The sequence below is a fragment of the Oncorhynchus masou genome, chromosome 1 (assembly GCF_036934945.1).
Source record: "Oncorhynchus masou masou isolate Uvic2021 chromosome 1, UVic_Omas_1.1, whole genome shotgun sequence".
Classification (NCBI taxonomy): domain Eukaryota; kingdom Metazoa; phylum Chordata; class Actinopteri; order Salmoniformes; family Salmonidae; genus Oncorhynchus; species Oncorhynchus masou.
The window spans coordinates 68,239,862-68,264,315 of NC_088212.1; the positions used below are offsets into that span (position 1 = coordinate 68,239,862).

Sequence of the window (24,454 nt, forward strand, 5' to 3'; positions counted from 1 at the left end):
TGCCATGTGGAGCAGTGGAGGCTGCTGAGGGGAGGATGGCTCATAATAATGTCTGGAATGGAGTCAATGGAATGCTATCAAACACATCAACAATGTGGTTTCCATGTGGTTGATAGCATTTGATTTACTCCATTCCAGCTATTATTATGAGCCATTCTCCCCTCAGCAGCCTCTATTGATGTGGAGGTAATGTTAACATTAGCATGCTCAATTTGTTCAGTTATAATATAAGACAGACTATTGATTATTGTTCAGTTCTAATATAATACATACTATTGATTTCTTGCACACACAGGATTTGGCTCATATTTTTTTTTTTTTTTTTTAGTTCTTCAACCCAGACGGCCATTTTTATAGATGTCTGGGAATTTACTATATAAAAATGAAGGACATTAATATGAGATCTCTGTCCATTTTGGGATGCAAACTGCAAAATACATGTTGGACTTTACTGTTCACTGCTTTGTTTCACATTATGAACTCAATAGGCATAATTCTTCCTAATCTAAAAACAATATGATATGATTGTTAATATGGTGCTTTATATTATTGCTACTCCATTACTAGAACAGTAGATAGACCACAAAGTGTCTTTGTGAAGATGCTAATGTCACTATATTGTAGCTTGACATAGATGACCCTCCACTGCTTTGAACCTGTGGTTTATGTAGACAAGTCAGAGAGGCTATCTACAGTGCATTCACTATCTGTATAAAGGGGCCCAGGGGAGGTATAGTTTTATTTGCAAACACGTTATCACTCTACCTCTGATCAATACCTCCAAACAGCTGATGGCATCCTCCCCACATGGGCAAAGGTGAAGAAAGAAGCCCCTCCCCGTTGTGAAACAGAGTAGAGTGCAGACCGGTTGAACTAGCAAACTCTGCCCCCAGTGGTGAAATATGACACTCTCTCCCATCCAGTTACAATAATACTCAAACTTGAGAATCGGCATCTTTTGTCCATAGAAGTCTACTGAAATTACAAATATCAAACATTGATCAGCGGTACTGAAATACCTTGAATTCTCAACTGACCTGCAGTAACTTATAACACACTAATGATGACCTTTGATCTGGTCATATACTTTAGTTTTTGCTGTCCTTTTTTCCTCAGCCATAAAAGTGATTAAGATAAGGTAGCTTCTTGACTGTTTTGGCTGTTTTTTCTCTTCCCAGTGAGTCATGTTTACCTGCCTACATCTGAACCCTCACCTTTATTATACTCTACTCTGATAAGAGAGTCGCAAACAAACAGTGGGCCAAATCTCAGTGTCTCTCTATTTCCCTCCTTTAGAAGGCCGTTTGGGATCTGTCACACTGATCTGGAACATTAGCTACCAGCTAAATACATACTGGATAACTTGTTCTGTTATACAACCTGAGTAAGAATTGCCTGCCAGGAATACTGGGATGAGAAAAGGAAGAATCTAAAAGGTACACATGATTCACTGGGCCAAGGAAAACATCAGCACAGGACAGGAACCAGGACTTTGGAGGCCTGTGACGAGTGGAGGAATAGCAGCATCACACAGAATGACAACACATTGATTTACCTGAGCTAGACAATCAGAAAGACACAGAGGAATTAAGTGATTGCGCTGAAATAGTGGGTAATTTTGGAACAGAGTGGTGAACTGAAGAGGAAAGTCGTGCAGCAGCCTGTTCTGGTTCCTTTGCTCATATAAATCAGACTTTTGTTTGGGCCTAGTGTGGCCTCCTGAAGCAGTGACCAGAACCATGAAGCTGTCAGGGAACGTGCTGCATCTGGACTCCACAGACTACAGCACCACCCTTGATCCCTCCTACACCATGCTGGAGTTTGACAACCTCAGGGTGTTTCCTGTAGAGACAGGTACGTCTGGTATAATGACACCTTCACCTGTCTGTCTTTCACTCATAGACTGGTGCACAACAATACCAAAACACTGGTCTGACATTTGAGGGGGTTTGTATGATATTCAAAGGACATTCAAATAATATAAAAAATTGAATATCCATTCATTTTTATAGGTTCAAATTCATGGGTAGATCTTGGTATCTTTTTAAAACCTGTCCTTTCCATTCAGATGGGGGGGAAAGGCTTGCATAAGACACAGTGCCCTTGGAAGAACATGGTTTTAAAAAGTACTCTCAGCACTTTACAATGTACTGTGGCAAGAAAAAGTATGTGAACCCTTTGGAATTACCTGGATTTCTGCATAAATCTGAGTCACAACAATAGACAAACACAGTCTACTTAAACTAATAACACACAAACAATTATACGTTTTCATGTCTTTATTGAACACACCGTGTAAACATTCACAGTGCAGAGTGGGAAAAGTATGTGAACCCTTGGATTTAATAACTGGTTGACCCTCCTTTGGCAGCAATGAACTCAACCAAAAGTTTACTGTAGTTACGGGTCAGACCTGCACAATGGTCAGGTGAAATTTTGGACCATTCATCTTTACAAAACTTTCAGTTCAGCAATATTCTTAGGATGTCTGGTGTGAACCACTCGAGGTCATGCCACAGCATTTTAAATCGGGTTGAGGTCAGGACTCTGACTGGGCCACTCCAGAAGGCATAGTTTATTCTGTTGAAGCCATTCTATTGTTGATTTACTTCAGTGTTTTGGGTCGTTGTCCTGTTGCATCACCCAACTTCTGTTGAGCTTCAATTGGCAGACAGATAGCCTTGTATTCTGAAAAATTAATTCACAAGTTTTCCGTCGATGATAGCAAGCTGTCCAGGCCCTTAGGCAGCAAAGCAGCCCCAAACCATGATGCTCCCTCCACCATACTTTACAGTTGGGATGAGGTTTTGATGTTGGTGTGATGTGCCTTTTTTTCTCTACACAGTGTTGTGTGTTCCTTCCAAACCACTCAACTTTAGCTTAATCTGTCCACAGAATATTTTGCCAGAAGGGCTGTGAAAATCCAGGTGTTATTTTGCGAACTTCCGACGTGCAGCAATGTTTTATTTGGACAGCAGTGGCTTCTTCCGTGGTGTCCTCCCATGAACAACATTCTTGTTTAGTGAAGTACGTATCATGGACAAGTCAACAGAGACATTAACACATTCCAGAGATTTCTGTAAGTCCTTAGCTGACACAAGGATTCTTCTTAACCTCATTGAGCATTCTGCACTGTGCTCTTGCAGTCATCTTTGCAGGACGGCCACTGCTAGGGAGAGTAGCAACAGTGCTGAACTTGCTCCATTTACAGACAATTTGTCTTACCGTGGACTGATGAACATCAAGGCTTTTAGAGATACTTTTGTAACCCTGTCCAGCGTTATGCAAGTCAACAATTCTTAATCTTAGGTCTTCTGAGATCTCTTTTGTTCAAGGCATGGTTCACATCAGGCAATGCTTTTTGTGAATAGCAAACTCAAATTTTTGTGAGTTCTTTTTAGGGCAGGGCAGCTTTAACCATCATCTCCAATCTCATCTTTGTTTGTACTCCAGTTTAGCTGACTCCTGACTTAAATGAGCTTTTGGAGAAGTCATTAGCCTAGGGTTTCACATACTTTTCCCACCCTACACTGTGCATGTTAAATTATGTATTCAATATAGACAAGAAAAATACAATAACTTGTGTGTTATTAGTTTAAGCACACTGTGTTTGTCTATTGGTCTATTGTTGTGACTAAGATACAATTTGATCTGATCTTCATGACTAATTTATGCAGAAATCCAGGTAATTCCAAAGGGTTCACATATTTCTTCTTGCCACTGTAGCTCTCATGCACACAGGAATTTGTAAGACCATTTTCGCATGGCATGGATACAATGACATCAGCTCTCATTCCATAAAATGCTGTGAATACAACGGTCATTACTCCCGGCAATACTGAGAGTGATCTAAAGACCTCCCTCTTCTGATTTCCCTTATAATCTAATTTGAATTTATCATTATCATCATTAGGAGTCTGTTCTGCTGAATCAGGTCCTTTCTTTGGCACTTTTAAGGAGATGCTTTACCAGCAGACTGCTCTCCAATGCAGATAGCTGTGTGGCAGATGTATTCTAATCTCTTAATTCAATCGAACTGATCTTTGACCACAGAAAGCAGTCTCCATGTTAAATTGTTATCCCTGGCTGCTCAGTCTCCCAACTCTAAGTGTGCAATTTAAATACATTACAGCCTGGGGGCAATGTCCCTGTGACTGCACAAACACTACACCAACAAAGTATATTTGACGGTCAGTGGTTTGAAGAGAGACAATCCTGCAGCGATCGAACACTGACAGGACACAATTTAGAGCAACACTGAGGGAGATTGAATTAAAATGGAGCTCCCAGTGTAAAATTAGCCAGTGGACTTGGCTTTGCCACTGACCTGAATCTGCTTTAATTAAATGGGGAGTTTCCTCTTCCTCAGAGTAATAAGCAGCAGTGGTCCTCTGAGGGCCTGTGAGTCTGGCAGTAACATACAGCAGTGATATCTCTACCTATAACCCTGCTTTTATTACCCCCTCTAAACCTCATCAGACCTGGGGAACAACACAACTCTGCCATTGTTCTTACAGCCCTATAAGCTCACAATCAACACATTTCTGCCTTTGAAAGTTGTGTTTTTATGTGCAGCACAAGGTTATTACCCTTCACAGAGGTGGAATGAACAGGGATTCATTAATCACCTTAGCTGATGATGGCGTTGATTAATTATTCGCTCTGTAATCGTGCTTATCTGCTGTCACACAGCGTTGACAATCTCTCAGCTGAGTGATCCGCTCTCTGCAGACACTGTTGGGGCTTATTAGCAAGGCTTGGAGATGTTTACTTATTCATCAGCAATGGTTGGCGCTCTGTAAAAGTAGAACAGTGTCCTACAAGACCCTATTCCATTGTGCATCTCCAAAGCTTTCTAATGTTAGCCTGAGGTCATCAGTAATATATATCCTTGCATGTCTCTCCACAAGTCTCAAGAGTGAATTGAACACATGCAGTAGCTACACACCAGACCTCCAGTGTGCTGTAGTGTATGAATCTCAATCATTTTCTTGTGATTGACTGACAGAGTTGATGATGCCGGAGCCTGCCCCTCTGCTGCCACAGACCAATGGGAGCGTGTGTTCCATATGTGCAGACAGGGCCACAGGTAAACACTACGGTGCTTCCAGCTGTGACGGCTGCAAGGGCTTCTTCAGGAGGAGCGTCAGGAAGAACCACGCCTACACCTGCAGGTGAGACTCATCACCACACATGTCACTGAAAAAGAGGACCACATCTCAAATGACACCCTATTCACAATATATTGCCCTAATATATTTTTTTTATCTGATCCAACCTGTTCTCAGAGCATTTCGTATTATTCTGTAAATAAATCCGCAGCACTCCATTTAATATGATATGTTACGGTTCGGTTCCTATGGTACAGTTGAAGTCGGAAGTTTACATACACCTTAGCGAAATACATTTAAACTCAGTTTTTCACAATTCCTGACATTTAATCCTAGTAAAAATGTCCTGTCTTAGGTTAGTTAGGATCACCACTTAATTTTAAGAATGAAGAATGAAGAATGACATGTCAGAATAATAGAGAGAATGATTTATTTCAGCTTTGATTTCTGACATTCCCAGTGGATCAGAAGTTTGCATACACTCAATTGGTATTTGGTAGCATTGCTTTTAAAGTGTTTAACTTGGGTCAAACTTTTCGGGTAGCCTTCAACAAGCTTTCCACAATAAGTTGGGTGAATTTTGTCTCTTTCCTCCTGACAGAGCTGGTGTAACTGAGTCAGGTTTGTAGGCCTCCTTGCTCACACGCTTTTTCAGTTCTGCCCACAAATTGTCTATGGGATTGAGGTCAGGGCTTTCTGATGCCACTCCAATACCTTGACTTTGTTGTCGTTAAGTCATTTTGCCACAACTTTGGAAGTATGCTTGGGGTCATTGTCCATTTGGAAGACCCATTTGCGACCAAGCTTTAACTTCCTGACTGATGTCTTGAGATGTTGCTTCAATATATCCACATAATTTTCCGCCCTCATGATGCCATCTATTTTGTGAAGTGCACCAGTCCCTCCTGCAGCAAAGCACCCCCACAACATGATGCTGCCACCCCCGTGCTTCATGGTTGTTCTCGGGCTTGCAAGCCTCCCCCTTTTTCCTCCAAACATAGCAATGGTCATTATGGCCAAACAGTTCTATTTTTGTTTCATCAGACCAGAGGACATTTCTCCAAAAAGTACGATCTTTGTCCCCATGTGCAGTTGCAAACTGTAGTCTGGCTTTTTTATGGTGGTTTTGGAGCAGTGGCTTCTTCCTTGCTGAGCGGCCTTTCAAGTTTTACTGTGGATATAGATACTTTTGTACCTGACTCAAATGATGTCAATTAGCCTATCAGGAGCTTCTAAAGCCATGACATCCTTTTTTGGAATTTTCCAAGATGTTTAATGGTACAGTCATCTTAGTGTATGTAAACATCAGACCGACTGGAATTGTGATACAGTGAAATAATCTGTCTGTAAACAGTTGTAGGAAAAATTACTTGTGTCATGCACAAAGTAGATGTCCTAACCGACTTGCCAAAACTATAGTTTGTTAACAAGAAATTTGTGGAGTGGTTGAAAAACGAGTTTTAATGTGTATGTAAACTTCCGACTTCAACTGTATGTATTCATTTGTGGATGTCCATCACCCATTTAGTATTATATGTTACGAATTACAATTCATATTATATGTTACGAATTTGCAAAACGTGCAATATGTTACGAATTTGCTAAATATATGAGTTGTTATGGTGGCTAACGTTAGCATAAGCTAGGGGTTGGTGGTTAGGTTTAAGAGGGTTTCTGTTTATGCTGGTATCAAGCCTTGGGTTGCACGGGCCAATTACAACTTGGTGGTTAAGTTTAGGACTAGGTTAAAGGGCTAGGTTTAGGGGAAGGTTTTTAGCTAAATGGATGAAGGTTAGGGTTAGGGGAAATGTTAGCAGAAAGGGTTACGGGAAGGGTTCGCTAACATGCTAAGTAGTTGCAAAGTAGCTAAATAGTAATAAGTAGTTGAAAAGTTGCTAATTAGCTCAAATGATAAAGTTGTCTGTGATGAGACTCAAACTCGCAATCTATTGGTTTCTAGACGTTTGCGTTACACACCCACCCATACACCTCGACCAACCACCCTACTTTAAGTAACCATCTGTCTTATGTAAGCATACCAAATGTAACATACTGTATCATACTAATTTCAGTGTCCCGGATTTACAATTACTCTGTTACGTCTAGTCTGAGACCAGGCTGAATCCCCATTTAATGCGCTACTTTTGATCTGAGACTAAATGAGAAATAGGGTGTCCTTTCAAATCAAATCAAACTTTATTTATCACATGCACCGAATACAGAAAGTGTAGACTTTGCCGTGAAATGCTTACTTACAAGCCCATAACCAAGAGTGCAGTTCAAGAAGAGTTAAGAAAATATTTACCAAGTAGAAAAAAAAGTAACACAATAAGAATAACAATAACGGGGCTATATACAGGGGGCACCGGCATCGAGTCAGTGTGCGGGGGTACAGGTTAGTTGAGGTAATTTGTACATGTAGGTGGGGGTGAAGTGACTATGCATAGATAATAAACAGCGAGTAGCAGCAGTGTCCAAAAGGGAGGGTGGTCAATGTAAATTGTCCAGTGGCGATTTCTATTAATTGTTCAGCAGTCTTATGGCTTGGGGGTAGAAGCTGTTGAGGAGGCTTTTGGTCCTAGACTTGGTGCTCCGGTACCGCTTGCCGTGCGGTAGCAGAGAAAACAGGCTAACTTGGGTGACTGGAGTCCCTGACAATTTTATGGGCTTTCCTCTGACACCGCTTATTGTATAGGTCCTGAACGGCAGAAAGCTTGGCCCCAGTGGAGTTCTGGGCCGTTCGCACTACCCTCTGTAGTGCCTTACGGTCAAATGCCGAGAAGTTGCCATACCAGACGGTGACGCAACCGGTCAGGATGCTATCGATGGTGCTGCTGTAGAACCTTTTGAGGATCTGGGGACCCATGCCAAATCTTTTCACTCTCCTGAGGGGGAAAAGGTTTTGTCGTGCCCGCTTCATGACTGTCTTGGTATGTTTGGACCATGATAGTTCGTTGGTGGTGTGAACACCAAGGAACTTGAAACTCGACCCGCTCCGCTACAGCCCGGTCGATGTTAATGGGGGCCTGTTCGGCTTGCCTTTTCCTGTAGTCCACGATCAGCTCCTTTGTCTTGCTCACATTGAGGGAGAGGTTGTTGTCCTGGCACACTGCCAGTTCTCTGACCTCCTTCCTATAGGCCGTCGTTGTCGGTGATCAGACCTACCACTGTTGTCGTCAGCAAACTTAATGATGGTGTTAGAGTCATGTCTAGCCACGCAGTCATGGGTGAACAGGGAAGACAGGAGGGGACTAAGTACACACCCCTGAGGGGCCCCAGTGTTAAGTTATCAGCGTGGCAGATGTGTTGTTGCCTACTCTTACCACTTGGGGGTGGCCCGTCAGGAAGTCCAGGATCCAGTTGCAGAGGGAGGTGTTTAGTCCCAGGGTCCTGAGGTTGGTGATGAGCTTCACGGGCACTATGTTGTTGATCGCTGAGCTGTAGTCAATGAACTACATTCTCACATAGGTGTTCCTTTTGTCCAGGTGAGAAAGTGCAGTGTGGAGTGTGATTGAGATTGCGTCATCTGTGTATCTGTTGGGGCGGTATGCGAATTGGAGTGGGTCTAGGGTGTCCGGGAGGATGCTGTTGATGTGAGCCATGACCAGCCTTTCAAAGCACTTCATGGCTACCGACGTGAGTGCCACAGTGTTTTAAACATATACATATTTCACCTTTATTTAACCAGGTAGGCTAGTTGAGAACAAGTTCTCATTTACAACTGCGACCTGGCCAAGATGAAGCAAAGCAGTGCGACACAAACAATAACACAGAGTTACACGTGGAATAAACAAGCGTACAGTCAATAACACAGTAGAAAAAAAGAGTCTATATACAGTCTGTGCAAATGGCGTGAAGAGGTAATGCAATAAATAGGCCATAGTAGCGAAGTAATTATAATTTAGCAGACTAACACTGGAGTGATAGATGAGCAGATGATGATGGGCAAGTAGTGATACTGGTGTGCAAAAGAGCAGAAAAGTAAAGAAAAACAATATGGGGATGAGGTAGGTAGATTGGGTGGGCTATTTTTAAATTTAGTAAGGGAAATATAAGTCTCCAACTTCTGCAATTTTTGCAATTCGTTCCAGTCATTGGCAGCAGAGAATTGGAAGGAAAGGAGGCCAAAGTAGGTGTTGGCTTTGGGGATGACCAGTGAGATATACCTGCTGGAGCGCGTGCTATGGGTGGGTGTTATCATGACCAGTGAGCTGAGATAAGGCGGAGCGTTACCTAGCATAGACTTATAGATGACCTGGAGACAGTGGGTCTGGCGACGAATATGTAGCGAGAGCCAGCCGACTAAAGCATACAGGTCGCAGTGGTGGATGGTATAAGGGGCTTTGGTAACAAAACGGATGGCACTGTGATAGACAACATCCAGTTTGCTGAGTAGAGTATTAGAAGCTATTTTGTAGATGACATCGCCGGATGCTTTGTTGCGAAATGGATTGGAGATGTTTGATATGTGTCTGGAAGGAGAGTTTACAGTCTAGCCAAACACCTAGGTATTTGTAGTTGTCCACATATTCTATGTCAGAACCGTCCAGAGTAGTGATGCTAGTTAGACGGGCAGGTGCGCGCAGCGAACGGTTGAAAAGCATGCATCTGGTTTCACTAGCGTTTTAGAGCAGTTGGAGGCCACAGAAGGAGTGTTGCATGGCATTGAAGCTCGTTTGGAAGTTAGTGTCCAAAGAAGGGCCAGATGTATACAGAATGGTGTCGTCTGTGTAGAGGTGGATCAGGGAATCACCCGCAGCAGAGCAACATCGTTGATATATACAGAGAATAGTCGGCCCGAGAATTGAACCCTGTGGTACCCACATAGAGACTGCCAGAAGTCCGGACAGTAAGCCCTCCGATTTGACACACTGAACTCTGTCTGCGAAGTAGTTGGTGAACCAGGCGAGGCAGTCATTTGAGAAACCAAGGCTATTGAATCTGCCGATAAGAATATTGTGATTGACAGAGTCGAAAGCCTTGGTGAGGTCGACGAAGATGGCTGCACAGTACAGTCTTTTATCGATGGCGGTTATGATATCGTTTAGTACCTTGAGCGTGGCTGAGGTGCACTTGTGACCAGCTCGAAAATCGGATTGCACAGCGGAGAAAGTACGGTGGGATTCGAAATGGTAAGTAATCTGTTTATTAACTTGGCTTTTGAAGACTTTAGAAAGGCAGGGCAGGATGGATATAGGTCTATAACAGTTTGGGCCTAGAGTGTCACCCCCTCTGAAGAGGGGATGACCGCGGCAGCTTTGCAATCTTTAGGGATCTCGAACGATACGAAAGAGAGGTTGAACAGACTAGTAATAGGGGTTGCAACAATGGCGGCGTATTTTAGAAGGAGAGGGTCCAGATTTTCTAGGCCAGCTGATTTGTATGGGTCCAGGTTTTGCAGCTCTTTCAGAGCATCTGCTATCTGGATTTGGGTGAAGGAGAAGCTGGTGAGGCTCGGGCAAGTAGCTGCGGGGTGTGTGGAGCTGTTGGCCGGGGTTGGGGTTGTCAGGAGGAAAGCATGGCCAGCCGTAGAGAAATAAGTATCGATTATCATGGATTTATCGGTGGTGACCGTGTTACCTAGCTTCAGTGGAGTGGGCAGCTGGGAGGGGGTGCACTTGTTCTCCATGGACTTTACAATGTCCCAAAACATTTTGAGTTAGAGCTACAGGATGCAAATTTCTGTTTGAACTGACTGACTGTGTGTATTGGTTCCTGAACAGTTGCATATCGTGGGGACTATTCGATGCTATTGCAGTCCGCCACAGGATGTTTTTGTGCTGGTCAAGAGCAGTCAGGTCTGGAGTGAACCAAGGGCTATATCTGTTCTTAGTTCTACATTTTTTGAAAGGGGCATGCTAATTTAAGATGATGATGGTAGTTTTAAAGAACGACCAGGCATCCTCGACTGACGGGATGAGGTCAATATCCTTCCAGGATACCCGGGCCAGGTCGATTAGAAAGGCCTGCTCGCAGAAGTGTTTTAGGGAGAGTTTGACAGTGATGAGGGGTGGTCGTTTGACAGCGGACCCATAGCGGATGCAGGCAATGAGGCAGTGATTGCTGAGATCCAGATTGAAAACAGCAGAGGTGTATTTGGAGGGCAAGTTGGTCAGGATAATATCTATGAGGGTGCCCATGTTTACGGATTTAGGGTGGTACCTGGTGGGTTCCTTGATAATTTGTGTGAGATTGAGGGCATCTAGTTTAGATTGTAGGATTGCTGGGGTGTTAAGCATATCCCAGTTTAGGTCACCTAACAGAACGAAGTCTGAAGATAGATGAGGGGCAATCAATTCACATAAGGTGTCCAGGGCACAGCTGGGAGCTGAGGGGTGTCTATAACAGGCGGCAACAGTGAGAGACTTATTTCTGGAGAGATTCATTTTAAAATTAGAAGCTCAAACTGTTTGGGCATAGACCTGGAAAGTATGACAGAACTTTGCAAGCTATCTCTGCAGTAGATTGCAACTCCTCCCCTTTTGGCAGTTCTATCTTGACAGAAAATGTTGTAGTTGGTTATGGAAATCTCAGAATTGTTGGTGGCTTACCTAAGCCAAGATTCAGACACGGTAAGGACATCAGGATTGGCTGAGTGTGCTAAAGCAGTGAGTAAAACAAACTTAGGGAGGAGGCTTCTGATGTTAACATGCATGAAACCAAGGATTTTCCGATTACAGAAGTCAACAAATGAGAGTGCCTGGGGAGACGCAGGGCCTGGGTTAACCACCACATCACCCGAGGAACAGAGGAGGAGTAGGATGAGGGTACGGCTAAAGGCTAACAAAACTGGTCGTCTAGTGCGTTGGGGACAGAGAATAAAAGGAGCAGATTTCTGGCCGTGGTAGAATAGATTCAGGGCATAATGTGCAGACAGGGGTATGGTGGGGTGCGGGTACAGTGGAGGTAAGCCCAGGCACTGAGTGATAAGAGTGGTTGCATCTCTGGACACGCTGGTGGGGTGGTCATCATTTCGGCAGGTTACCTTTACTTCCTTGGGCACAGGGACTACGGTGGTCTGCTTGAAACATGTAGGTATTACAGACTCGGTCAGGGAGAGGTTGAAAATTTCAGTGAAGACACTTGACAGTTGGTCCACACATGCTTTGAGTACACGTCCTGGTAATCCGTCTGGCCCAGCGGCTTTGTGAATGTTGACCTGTTTAAAGGTTTTGTTCACATCGGCTACCGAGAGCGTTATCACACAGTCATCCAGAACAGCTGGTGCTCTCGTGTAAGCTTCAATGTTGCTTGCCTCGAAGCGAGCATAAAAGGCATTTAGCTCGTCTGGTAGGCTCGCCTCACAGGGCAGCTCACGCCTGGGTTTTCCTTTGTCATCCGTAATAGTTTTCAAGCCCTGCCACATCCGACGAGCGTCAGAGCTGGTGTAGTAGGATTCAGTCTTAATCCTGTATTGACGCTTTGCTTGTTTGATGGTTCGTCTGAGGGCATAGCGGGATTTCTTATAAGCGTCCGGGTTAGAGTCCTGCTCCTTGAAAGCGGCAACTCTAGCCTTTAACTCGATGCAGATGTTGCCTGTAATCCATGGCTTCTGGTTGGGATATGTATGTACAGTCACTGTGGGGATGACGTTGTTGATGTACTTATTGATGAAGCAGATGACTACTCCTCAATGCCATTGGATGAATCCCAGAACATATTCCAGGCTGTGCTAGCAAAACAGTCCTGTAGTGTAGCATCCACATCATCTGACCACTTCCGTATTGATTGAGTCACTGGTACTTCCTGCTTTTGCTTGTAAGCAGGACTCAGGAGGATAGAATTATGGTCAGATTTGCCAAATGGAGAGCGGGGGAGAGCTTTGTATGCATCTCTGTGTGTGGCGTAAAGGTGGTCTCGGAATTCTTTTCTCTGGTTACGCATGCGACATGCTGGTAAAAAATTGGTAAAACTGATTTAAGCTTGCCTGCATTAAAGTCCCCGGTCACTTGGAGTGCCGCTTCTGGGTGAGCATTTTCTTCTTCCTTTTTCACTTGGTTGAGAGCGGTCTTAGTGCCAGCTTCGTTCTGTGGTGGTAAATAGACGACTACGAATAACATAGATGAGAACTCTCTTGGTAGATAGTGTGGTCTACAGCTTATCATAAGGTACTCTACCTCAGGCGAGAAATACCTTGAGACTACTTTAATATTAGACATCGCGCACCAGCTGTTATTAACAAATAGACACACACCCCCACCCTCGTCTTACCAGAGGTAGCGTCTCTGTTCTGCCGATGCATGAAAAATCCTTCTACCACTATATTGTGGCTGAACGATGATATGGACGTCTTGGTGAATCATAAGATGTTACAGTTTTTGATGTCCCGTTGTTAGGATAATCTTAATCGTAGGTCATCAATTTTATTTCCCATTGATTGCACGTTAGCAAGAAGAACAGATGGAAGTGGGAGTTTACTCGCTCGCCAACGGATTCTCAGAAGACTGCATTTGAGATACCACCAAGGTTCTGTTAGAACTGCAGGTCATTGGAATTTTTATTATGCTCACTATTGTCCACCTCCAACCCACATGACAACACAGAGACACATTTACTGCCAACGACCTGGGCAGCTGGTAATTTTTTTTAGCTGAAATTCTGGTAAGGTACTTTCTTTTACAGTGTTCAACCCCCATCTCAATAACTGATTACTTTTTCTGGTGGTACAGTTCTCAATCACATCCATTGTGAAGTGAAAAGTATGAGAGTTGAATTGGCCAAGAATAGAAAGCCAACTTCTGTGTCATAGTCTCTGGGTTTTGTTCAGACAAAGAGAAAATAACCTTAATACAGTGGTTGAAGACACCAAGTCAATGGTGTGATGAGTTTTACTCTTACATGTGAGAAGTCGATTTTACCACACTGTATAGACTATAGGAGTTGTCATTTCGCAGGTTTCTATGAAAGGTGGCTATATGTCTGGAACTAAGCGTTAGGAGCCTGTCTGAACATGTGTATGCCCACAACACAGAAATTGTACAGCTCTGATCTGACACAATCTCAATTACAGAAGCCTATAGTGTGAGACTTATGTCTGATTGTGCGTTACAGAATCTTACAACTGTTGTATTGAAGTGTGTGTGTGGTCAGCAGGTTCAGCAGGCAATGTGTTGTGGACAAAGACAAGAGGAACCAATGCCGTTACTGCAGGCTTCGGAAATGTTTCCGAGCAGGCATGAGAAAGGAAGGTGAGCGAGTGTTTTTTTTTGTTTAATCATGACATAGATTTTACATACTGTATGGCACCATACTACAAAGTAATTACACAATAAATTGCCACATTATTAATTAAAAATATATATTTTTAAAGCCTACCAGCACGCACACGCACATACACACACACACACACACGCACACACACAGCATTTTGTTTTTAAAGCCATAAGCATACATGCAAGTTGACAAATCACAATATTTACCCACATTACATAACCATGTCCAACGCCAAGGGGGGAATTGGGGTTGGCAGGCACGCCAGATGGGGGTGGGTAGTGGAGTCTCAAGCAGGGGTAGTGAGTGGGGTATAGTCTACAAGGTGCTATTCCAAATCAATTTTTATTTGTCACATGCTTCATAAACAACAGAATATTAGAAAGCTAATAACACGTAGAATAAATACACGGGGTAACAGTACAGAGTCGATGTGCAGGGGTATCTTGAACTTAAGGGTTCTTTGGCTACCCCATAGGAGAACTCTTTGAAAACGTTTTGGTCCCCGGTAGAACCCTCTTCTTGGAACCCAAAAGGGTTCTCCTATGGGGACAGCCGAAGAACCCTTTTGGAAACCTTTTTTCTAAGAGCGTATTCGCCTCTTACTGTGAGGGAAATGCAACAAGATCAACATGCCGCTCTTGAGCAATACTGAGTGAGTGGCTGTTTGCAGTGTGCACTGTAGACCTTATCTTCCACTGGCTGCGGCAGATAACCAGGAGAGAGAGAGACGGGATTAGAGGATCCATGAATGGCTCCTCACATGAATAATTAACATGGCTGAGCATGGGCAAATATTTGCTCTGGCTTTTTCAAGAGAGATACTTCTCTTTGCTGAGCCCTCATTCCAGAGGAATGTTACGTAAGAGAAACTGAAGCTGAGCTGAGCCCCCTTAGTGATAGTCAGGGAGAAAGATTCAAACATTTGCCATATTAATTTTGCAGACCAATCAATTAGCATTTAAAAAACAGCAAAGCTATGCCAGAAAATATCAGAACATGCCATTTTGAAAATGTGTATAAGCCTTTGGTTTAATGTTTTTCAATTGTACATTAATCCGGACAACAAATTCTAACAAACCATTTTTGACAATCATTATTTGTACTCCTCCTATTCTCCTTGCTGAATGTTCACAGCCACTTTCAATCTATCACTTCACGTGTGCTCCGTGGAGGACTCATTTGTGACATCATCACCCATGGCCATGTCTCCAAGGCAGAGGTCTCTCTCTGTCTCTGCAGCTCCAGTTTGATTAATAGGGTCCTGATTGGCTGCTGAGAGGTCAGCTGTGGTGACTGATTGCTCTCAGACTGGGGCTTGTTGTCTGACTTTGTGGAGCAGACTGAAATCAGGCTGAGGTCATCCATTGTAATGATACAGGCACAGAGGTCACTATGAGACAGTCTCCTCTGTCAGACACAATCCCAATCATCAGGCCCTGTACTGTCAGCCTCCTGTCATGCCTTCCTTTGCCTAATTACATAGTCAGGTTTAATATGTTGGCAAAATCAGAATCAAAATTAGAGATGTTACTTTTCATACAATGGGGAATTTGGAAATTGAATTTGCACTGAAATAGTCTCAATACAGATGAGTTTCAAAATTAAATGTATAACAAAACTTATTAACGCAATATGCAAAAATTTCAAAGATTTTACTGAGTTACAGTGCATATAAGGAAGTAGTCAATTGAAATAAATTCATTAGGCGCTAATTTATGGATTTCACATGCCTGGGTATACATATATGCATCTGTTGGTCACAGGTACCAACAAAAAACATTGCCTCACAATGGGCCTCAGGATCTTGTCACGGTGTCTCTGCATTCAAATTGCCATCGATAAAATGGAATTATGTTCGATGACCTTACCTTATGCCTGCCTGTACCATAACCCCACCGCCATCATAGGGGACTCTGCTCACAACGTTGACATCAGCAAACCGCTCGCCCACATGACACCATACATGTTGTCTGCGGTTGTGAGGCCAGTTGAACGTATTACCAAATTCTCTAAAACAATGTTGGTAGAGAAATTAACATTAAATTATCTGCCAACAGCTCTGGTGGACATTCCTACAGTCAGCATGCCAATTGCACGCTTCCTCAAAACTTGAGACGTCTGTGACATTGTGTTGTGTGATAAAACTGCACATTTTAAAGTGGCCTTTTATTGTCCTCAGCACAAGGTGCACCTGTGTAATGAATCGATTATGCTGTTTAATCAGCTTCTTGATATGCCACACCTGTCAGGTGAATGGATTATCTTGGCAAAGGAGAAATGAGGGATGTAAATAAATGTGTGCACAACATTTGAGAGAAATAAGCTTTTGTGCGAACTTCCTGGGATCTTATATTTCAGCTCATGAAACATAGGAACAACACCTTACGTGTTGCATTTAGATTTTTGTTCAGTGTAGGTGTATGCTATAATTACAACATTACCCTTCCATTGAGTATACTTTGTACAAGTAAAACAGTGAACACAAGAAATCCAGGGTCTCTCCCTCCCTCCTATTCTTTTATTTCCAGCTGTGCAGAACGAGCGGGACCGCATCAGCAGCCGCAGAGGAGAGGGTCAGGGGTTGGGCACTCTGTCAATCAGTGTACTGCTACAGGCAGAGGCCAGCATGCATCAGGTAAGAGACTGTCACTATAAAACTTCTCCCTATTCACATCCACAGAGTGCTCCAGAGGCTTCCATTTCTCATACAGCCCAGAGTAGAGCCTCTTATCTGTTTCTCAGAAACACAGCAGTGGCAAGGCTAGAGATGGAGAGGATACAGGCTGCACTTTAGACAGCCGGCCATTAAGGTCCCCTGGAAATTCAAGCTGCAGACTGGATTCAGTTACTTCTTAGAAATTGCCAAATTGCCCAGAGAGACTCACATCTGATCACAGCAGTCCTATGTAATGGCAGTGCCTGGGCTTGGATTGTGTGCCAGCGTTCAATTGGCTTCAAATACATAATAACAACCAGATATCCTCTTTGTATGCGAAAGGAATGCGGCAGAAATTAATTGGATGATTGACAAATGAACCACAAAATTTGGCCAGGCTGTTTTCCATTTGGGTCAAGTTTTCATGCAATGTCTCCTTCAATGTGAGTTGTGTGCTGAAGGGGCTCTGATCACCATCCAACAGCATTGTTCCAGAGACAGACCCACCAACAACACACATCCAAAATCCATTTCTCATCTTACCCCCTTATATTCTCTATTACCACCATTCTCTGAAGTGACCTTTCTCCCACCCAATACCCTACCTGCCTCTGCTTGCTCTGCCCTTCACGATTGTCCAAGCACCCATCATCTAACCCCTGCACCCTGCCCCATCCATCTCCTCCAACCCTCTCTTCATTCTCACATTACACTGACACCTAGGGCCAATATGGAACCTCTCATTATTGTGTGCCACTCTCAGTTTCCAGCCCTGACCTCCCCTATGAGCTGTGACATCAACACCAAGAAGATAGCGCTCGTGGGGGACGTGTGTGAGTCCATGAAGCAGCAGCTCCTCCTGCTGGTGCAGTGGGCCAAGCGCATCCCCGAGTTCTGCAGCCTCCCCGTTGACGACAGGGTATGGAACTTTGGATGTTATCCTACTTAATGTGTCTGTATGAACATGTGAGCTGCACCTGTCTAAGCAGCTGGTCACATTCAGCCCAGCTGTCTTTGTGTTGGGTTTTGGATCACTAGCTGTTGGAATACTCACGTTGCAGGGAGGGCTGTCTGTGTAATGGCTGCTGTGTGTTGTCGCTGTGCTGTGTCTTGTCTGTGTGCAGGTATCCCTGTTACGAGCCCACTCTGCTGAACACCTCATCCTAGGGGTGGCTCGACGCTCCCTGCCTTACAATGACATTATCCTTCTGGGTAAAATATATAGATCTCAGCTGAGTCTGGGATGTGCTATCATCTTTGTTATATAATGAAAAAATAATTTACCCAATGTTTGATACTAGTAATGTCGACAAGCTATGCTGCTTTTACCATATGTGTATATTGATAAAGGAAGCAGACTTACCTAATGTATAAAGTTATACTTACAGTTTTACTTAACTTATATTATAAGTATTTCATATGTGGATTGTGTTTGCAGGTAATTACTTTGTGATCCCAGTGAGCGGTCCTGAGGTGGAGGTGTCCAGGGTGGCTGCCCGGATCCTAGAGGAGCTGGTCAAGCCTCTGAGAGAGCTGGACATCACCGACAGCGAGTTTGCCTGCCTTAAAACCATAATCTTCTTCAGTCCTGGTCAGTCAGTCCTTTGGTCACCACCAGCCACCCCCTTGCCCCTCCTCACCTCTTCTCACCTCTCCTCTGTCCTCAGACAAAGGAAGACACTTTCGCCAGGAATCTTTTTATTTCACAGTTGTTCTCTCCTGGGACTGTCTCAGCTCTCTCTGTGCTCTGTCCTTGGCCCCCTCTTGGTTTGTCTTGGCCTGGCGGTCTGGTTTCATCGTGTTCTGGGAAGAAACTATTCATATCTGGGCGAGGTTTTGGCAGGGAGAGGTGACTGGCTGCTGGACTTTACAGCCTGCTGGCCTGAGGTGGTGATTACAGCAGCAGAGCCAGGCCACCGGTCTGACAGACTGACTGGCCAAACTGGCACAGCAGTGCACAGCAGTACACAGCAACATCAGGCCAAGTCTGACACAGATGACTGACTACCTACAGAAATAAACACACCGCATGTGTGCTCAGCTCTGTCCTGTGTGACCCTGCCCTACTACCTTTACCTAACCTTTCTCTAATCATTTCAGTTTAGTTTATTACACATAATGCATTTCAAATAGTAAAGAAGTATATTTTATAATGTCCCCACAGCAATCCCATCTCTCTCTATTCTCATAGGGCCGCAGCTTGAGGATTTGTCTCTCTTAATCTCCCATTCTCTCTGTCTCAGGGCTGTGTTATAGGAATTGTTTATCGCACAGTGGCTTCACTCTGTCTCTCAGTATAAGCATACTGTACATGTGTGTCTCTCATGTACTCTATGTAAAGATGGCGCCGTACTGTATGGCTGCTGTCTTACGTACTCTGACCCAACTTTTCTATTTTGTGATTCTTTTGGCGTTTATCATTTTCCTATGATCGACGGAATCTTTTGGACATCAGATCGGTAGTTAATAACCTCAATTCTGACTTCAACTTTGATTCATCTGCCCTGGGCTCTTTGTGTGCCTACAACTGTTATCGTGACTGCTGAATACACTGAGTGTGCAAAACATTAAGAACACCTTCCTACTATTGAGTTGCACTGATGGAAGTGGATTTAACAAGTGACAATAGGGGACCATAGGTTCCACCTGGATTCACCTGGTCAGTCTATATCATGGAAAGAGCATGTTCTTAATGTTTTGTACACTCCGGGTATATTCCACCTCAGGACAACAACAACATCAAGCTGGTACTTGACAAACTGTACAAGACTATAAACAAGCAAGAAACAATGCACCCGGAGGCCGCTTTTCTTGTTGCCAGTGATTTTAATTCCGCATCACTAAGACAGGTGATGCTCAACTTCTATCAACACGTCTCCTTTGCCACTTGGGGTGTTAAAGTCCCAGACCACTGTTACTCAACCCGCCATGCAGACCCTCAACACATGGGCCCACCAGCGGTGTGTGCTTATACTCCGTGTTCTCCCATGATTGCGTGGCCACGCACGACTCCAACTCCATCGTCAAGTTTGTCCGATGACACGACGGTGGTAGGCCTGATCACCAACAGCCTACAGATCAAAGACCTGGAAGTGTGGTGCTAGGATTACAACCTCTCCCTCAAGAACTAGAACAGGGGGCAGGCAAAACGAAAGGTCAAGGGCAGGCAGAGATCAGTAATCCAGATCAGAGTCCAAAAGGTACAGAATGGCAGTCAGTCTCGGGGTCAGGGAAGGCAGAGGTCAATAATTCAGGGTGGTGTGACAAGGTACAGAAACGGCAGTCAGGGTCAGGGCAGGCAGAATGGTCAAACTAGAAAACAGGAACTAGAAACAGACAGGAGCAGGGGGAAAACGCTGGTTGGCTTGACGAACAAAACAAACTGGCAGCAGACAAACAGATAACACAGGTATAAATACACTGGGGATAATGAGGAAGATGGACGACACCTGGGCGGGGAGTGGAGACAAGCACAAAGACAGGTGAAACAGATAAGGGTGTGACAGTACATGCCACACGGTGGAAGGCCTCTGAGAAAGGCCTGAAAAATTGCCAAAGACTACAGCCACCCGAGACATGGACTGTTCTCAATGCTCGTGTACGTCAGACGATACCTTTGCATCAAGGCTCAAACCAAAAGACTCCTAAACAGCTTCCATCCCATGGCCATAAGACTGTTAAATGGCTAACAACTACTGCTCCCCCTGAAACCTACGCTGCTGCTAAAATTAGTATTGATTTGATTTATTACTACCAGTACGCTGCTGTTCAATGATTATTGATTTCCATTACCATTAGTATCTATCTACAGTTGAAGTCGGAAGTTTACATACACTTAGGTTGGAGTCATTAAAACTCCTTTTTCAACCACTCCACAAATTTCTTGTTAACAAACTATAGTTTTGGCAAGTTGGTTAGGACATCTACTTTGTGCATGACACAAGTAATTTTCCCAACAACTGTTTACAGGCAGATTATTTCACTTATATTTCACTGTATCACAATTCCAGTGTATCAAGTTTACGTACACAAAGTTGACTGTGTCTGTAAACAGTGAATTAGGTGAACATGTGGATATATTTCAAGGCCTACCTTCAAACTGTACCTCTTTGCTTGACATCATGGGAAAATCAAAAGAAATCAGTCAAGACCTCAGAAGTCTGGTCCATCCTTGAGAGTAATTTTCAAATGCCTGAAGGTACCACGTTCATCTGTACAAACAATAGCACGCAAGTATAAACACCATGGGACCACGCAGCCGTCATACCACTCAGGAAGGAGACGTGTTCTGTCTCCTAGAGATGAACGTACTTTGGTGCGACAAGTGCAAATCAATCCCAGAACAACAGCAAAGGACCTTGTGAAGATCCTGGAGGAAACAGGTACAAAAGTATCAGTATCTATATCTATGGGGCGGCAGGGTAGCCTAGTGGTTAGAGCGTTGGACTAGTAACCGGAAGGTTGCGAATTCAAACCCCCGAGCTGACAAGGTACATATCTGTCGTTCTGCCCTTGAACAGGCAGTTAACCCACTGTTCCCAGGCCGTCATTGAAAATAAGAATTTGTTCTTAACTGACTTGCCTTGTTAAATAAAGGTAAAATAAAAAAAATAAAAAATAAAATATCCACAGTAAAACGAGTCCTATATCGACAACCTGAAGCCACTGCTCCAAAACCGCCATAAAAAAGCTAGACTACGGTTTGCAACTGCACAAATTACTTGTGTCATGTACAAAGTAGATGTCCTAACCTACTTGCCAAAACTATAGATTGTTGACAAGAAATTTGTGGAGTGGTTGAAAAACAAGTTTTAATGACTCCAACCTAAGTGTATTTAAACTTCTGACTTCAACCTGTTTTTGCTTTGTCATTATGGAGTATTGTGTATAGATTGATAACTCTCTCTCTGTGTGTGTAGTATTAACCCTACCTCTCTCCCCCTGTCTCTCAGACTGCCCAGGGCTGGAGGCCCCTCAGACAGTGCGTCGGCTGCGTTTCCAGGCCCAGGTGCTGCTGGACGAGGCCACCTGTGAACAGCGGGGGCGTTTTGGAGAGCTGCTGCTGATGCTGCCTCCCCTGCAGAGTGTGGCCTGGCAGATGGTGGAGACCCTGCAGCTGGCCAGGCTCCTGGGGGAGCCCAGCGTGGACAGCCTGCTGCAGGAGATGCTGCTGGGGGAGGGGGCCACTGGGGGCCTGAGACAACGCACAGGGCACGGTACACTCCAGAGGGGAGATACTTACAGTAAAAACCCTCAAACTGAATACCACTAACTTTCACTGGGTTGCCTTACAGATCAACAACAGAGGTCAATAACAATTAAAACCTGAAATAGGTCAACTTTCAATTCCCACAATCTAATCTGTCCACTGTGCATTGTGTCTTCACTTATGTTGTTATCATACTGTTTCATTGTGAACTCTCATTACTGACTTGAGAGTATTCGTAATGAGTGTAACCTTATGGTAACTCTTAAGGTTACTCTTAGCTCTTATGGTAACTGGATCAGTGTAGTAGTATACAGCTATTCTCTTCTCTGGTCCTCCTCAGGTCCTAACTCAAATGTAATGGCGTTCCCCCAACCCCAAGATCACACCTTGTCTCAGGACCTACTAGGAGGCCATGTCGGGTTGCCTAGCAACTTCACATCAGTCATCCTACCTGTTCCTAGCTGTGAGTACCCTAAAATGCGTCTATGGACAAGTAAATATATGTTGTGTACTAGTATGTATTAGCTAGCTAGAGCAGACAAATACATCATAGTCACCTTGCATGACACCTTTATATACACACACACCTGTATTTAGCTGTGCAGCAGGTGCGTGAAACCTCAGACGCTGGTTTCCTACCTGTGTCCAGACTGAGTCAACAGGTTTGCTTCACTGAGATCTCCTCCCAACACCAAGCAGCATGGTGCTCCTAAGTAAAAGTCTGTCTCGCCAGCCTCATGGTGCTCCACAGTAGCTGTGGGAAAAGACTACCTGAGTAATGCCCCCACGCTGTCAAACAGAGGAATAACACACAGTGATCTCACCGTCCCCAGTGTTTTATCACCCTCACAGAGCCAGCCTAGCCCCACAGGGGGCACATGGCCCAGACTGCTCCCCTTGTTTCAGGCCCTCTAACCCAGCCTCGCTTTACAGGAACCTGGGCCCTCTCACCAGCCCTGGTCTTCAGGCTCAGTCCCTACAGCTCTGACCTCACCTGAGGGATGTTGATGTCTGTCTCCCATCATTAATATTCCTATAATTACTACCTTAGTGTCTTGTTTAGGGGATTAGCTCACCAACGGTAACTTAACGTCCTGAAAGAGTACTGTTACGGACCTGTAGTAAAAGCCATGCAATTTCAGTCTCAGTGTGTGTAATGTCAGTCTGATGCCTGTCTCTCTCCAACAGCTCTGCCAGTGGTGCCTCTGGTGCCCACACAGACTGGCACTGAGGTGTACAGACATGGAGAGGGGGCAGACATGCCCATAGAGTCTGCCCACAGCATGCCCATGGCTCTTGTCCACACCTGCCTCTGAGAAGCAGACCAAGCAGCAGCAGCTACTATACAGAGGAGAAAAAAGCTGTGTGGTCTAAACATGCGCGAGCACACACACATTTAATCCGGCCGGCGTTTGGTTTGAGTAAAAAATATATATATTTTAATAACCACTTAGAGGAAATACAACACATTTTAAGTGCAGCCCTCCGAGCCTCATTGAAGACTGAATGTGGCTCCTGGGGCAAAATGAGTTGCACACACCTGACCTGGTGTTGGTGCTTCCAGGCCGTACTACTGTATGAACACAACATGAAGTAGAGGCTGTTATATGGACACTACTAACCCAAAAATGGACTTTGACTCAACCAGCCAGTCCTCTCCCTTATCCACCTTTGCACAATGCACATTACACACAGGGAATATGATGCACACAATTAATAATTGATCAGGAATGGTTCTTTATGTTAACCATTCACTGACAATTAAAATCATCAAATCAATAAAGACCACAGCTCAATAGTATTATCTTTATTAGATCATGGTTGGGTGAGTGAGTTGTGTTGTGTTGGCATGTTGAAGACAGTGATGTCGCAGTGGTGAAGTAAGAACAATTTCATGTTTTTTATATTCAGGATCATTGTCCATGCAGATGTTGATACTGTTAAACATTTTAAAGTTACTCAAAATGTTTTTGTTTTTTTAAAGGAAATAAATGAAAAATAAATTTGTAGAGCCTGCTAAATGTGTTGTGTCTCTTGCTTTGGATATATGTTAGGTTTCATTCTGTAAGGGTGTCGGCCAAATGTGTGAAGTGATACTTTGTAACAGGCTACGTTCTGATAATTCAGTGATGACTGTGAGTGTAGGATATGTAATGTAACTGCAGAGGGCGCACTTAGCCTGTTCAGAAAATCTGACTGTTCCACTTCCCCTTTGAGGCCTTGAGGCAAACCTGACTGAGATTAGCAACTCTTGGCAGGTTATCC

At 44.1% G+C, this 24,454-nt stretch overlaps 1 protein-coding gene across 4 annotated transcripts; it reads left to right on the forward strand.

Moving 5' to 3' along the window:
• The first annotated feature begins 1,245 nt into the window (after positions 1-1,245).
• LOC135548869 (hepatocyte nuclear factor 4-beta-like) lies at positions 1,246-24,196 on the forward strand. Of its 4 annotated transcripts, none has more exons than XM_064978923.1 (10): positions 1,246-1,854; positions 5,009-5,174; positions 14,202-14,299; positions 16,853-16,959; positions 17,744-17,899; positions 18,105-18,192; positions 18,419-18,571; positions 21,933-22,223; positions 22,530-22,652; positions 23,378-24,196. In XM_064978923.1, the coding sequence occupies exons 1-10, from the start codon at positions 1,740-1,742 to the stop codon at positions 23,503-23,505; spliced, it is 1,425 nt and encodes a 474-aa protein (XP_064834995.1). In that variant the 5' UTR covers positions 1,246-1,739; the 3' UTR covers positions 23,506-24,196. The 4 variants fall into 4 exon arrangements, with proteins under 4 accessions (XP_064834995.1, XP_064835011.1, XP_064835003.1 ...); XM_064978939.1 differs by having other exon boundaries at positions 21,933-22,196; XM_064978931.1 differs by having other exon boundaries at positions 14,205-14,299.
• The last annotated feature ends 258 nt before the right edge of the window (positions 24,197-24,454 follow it).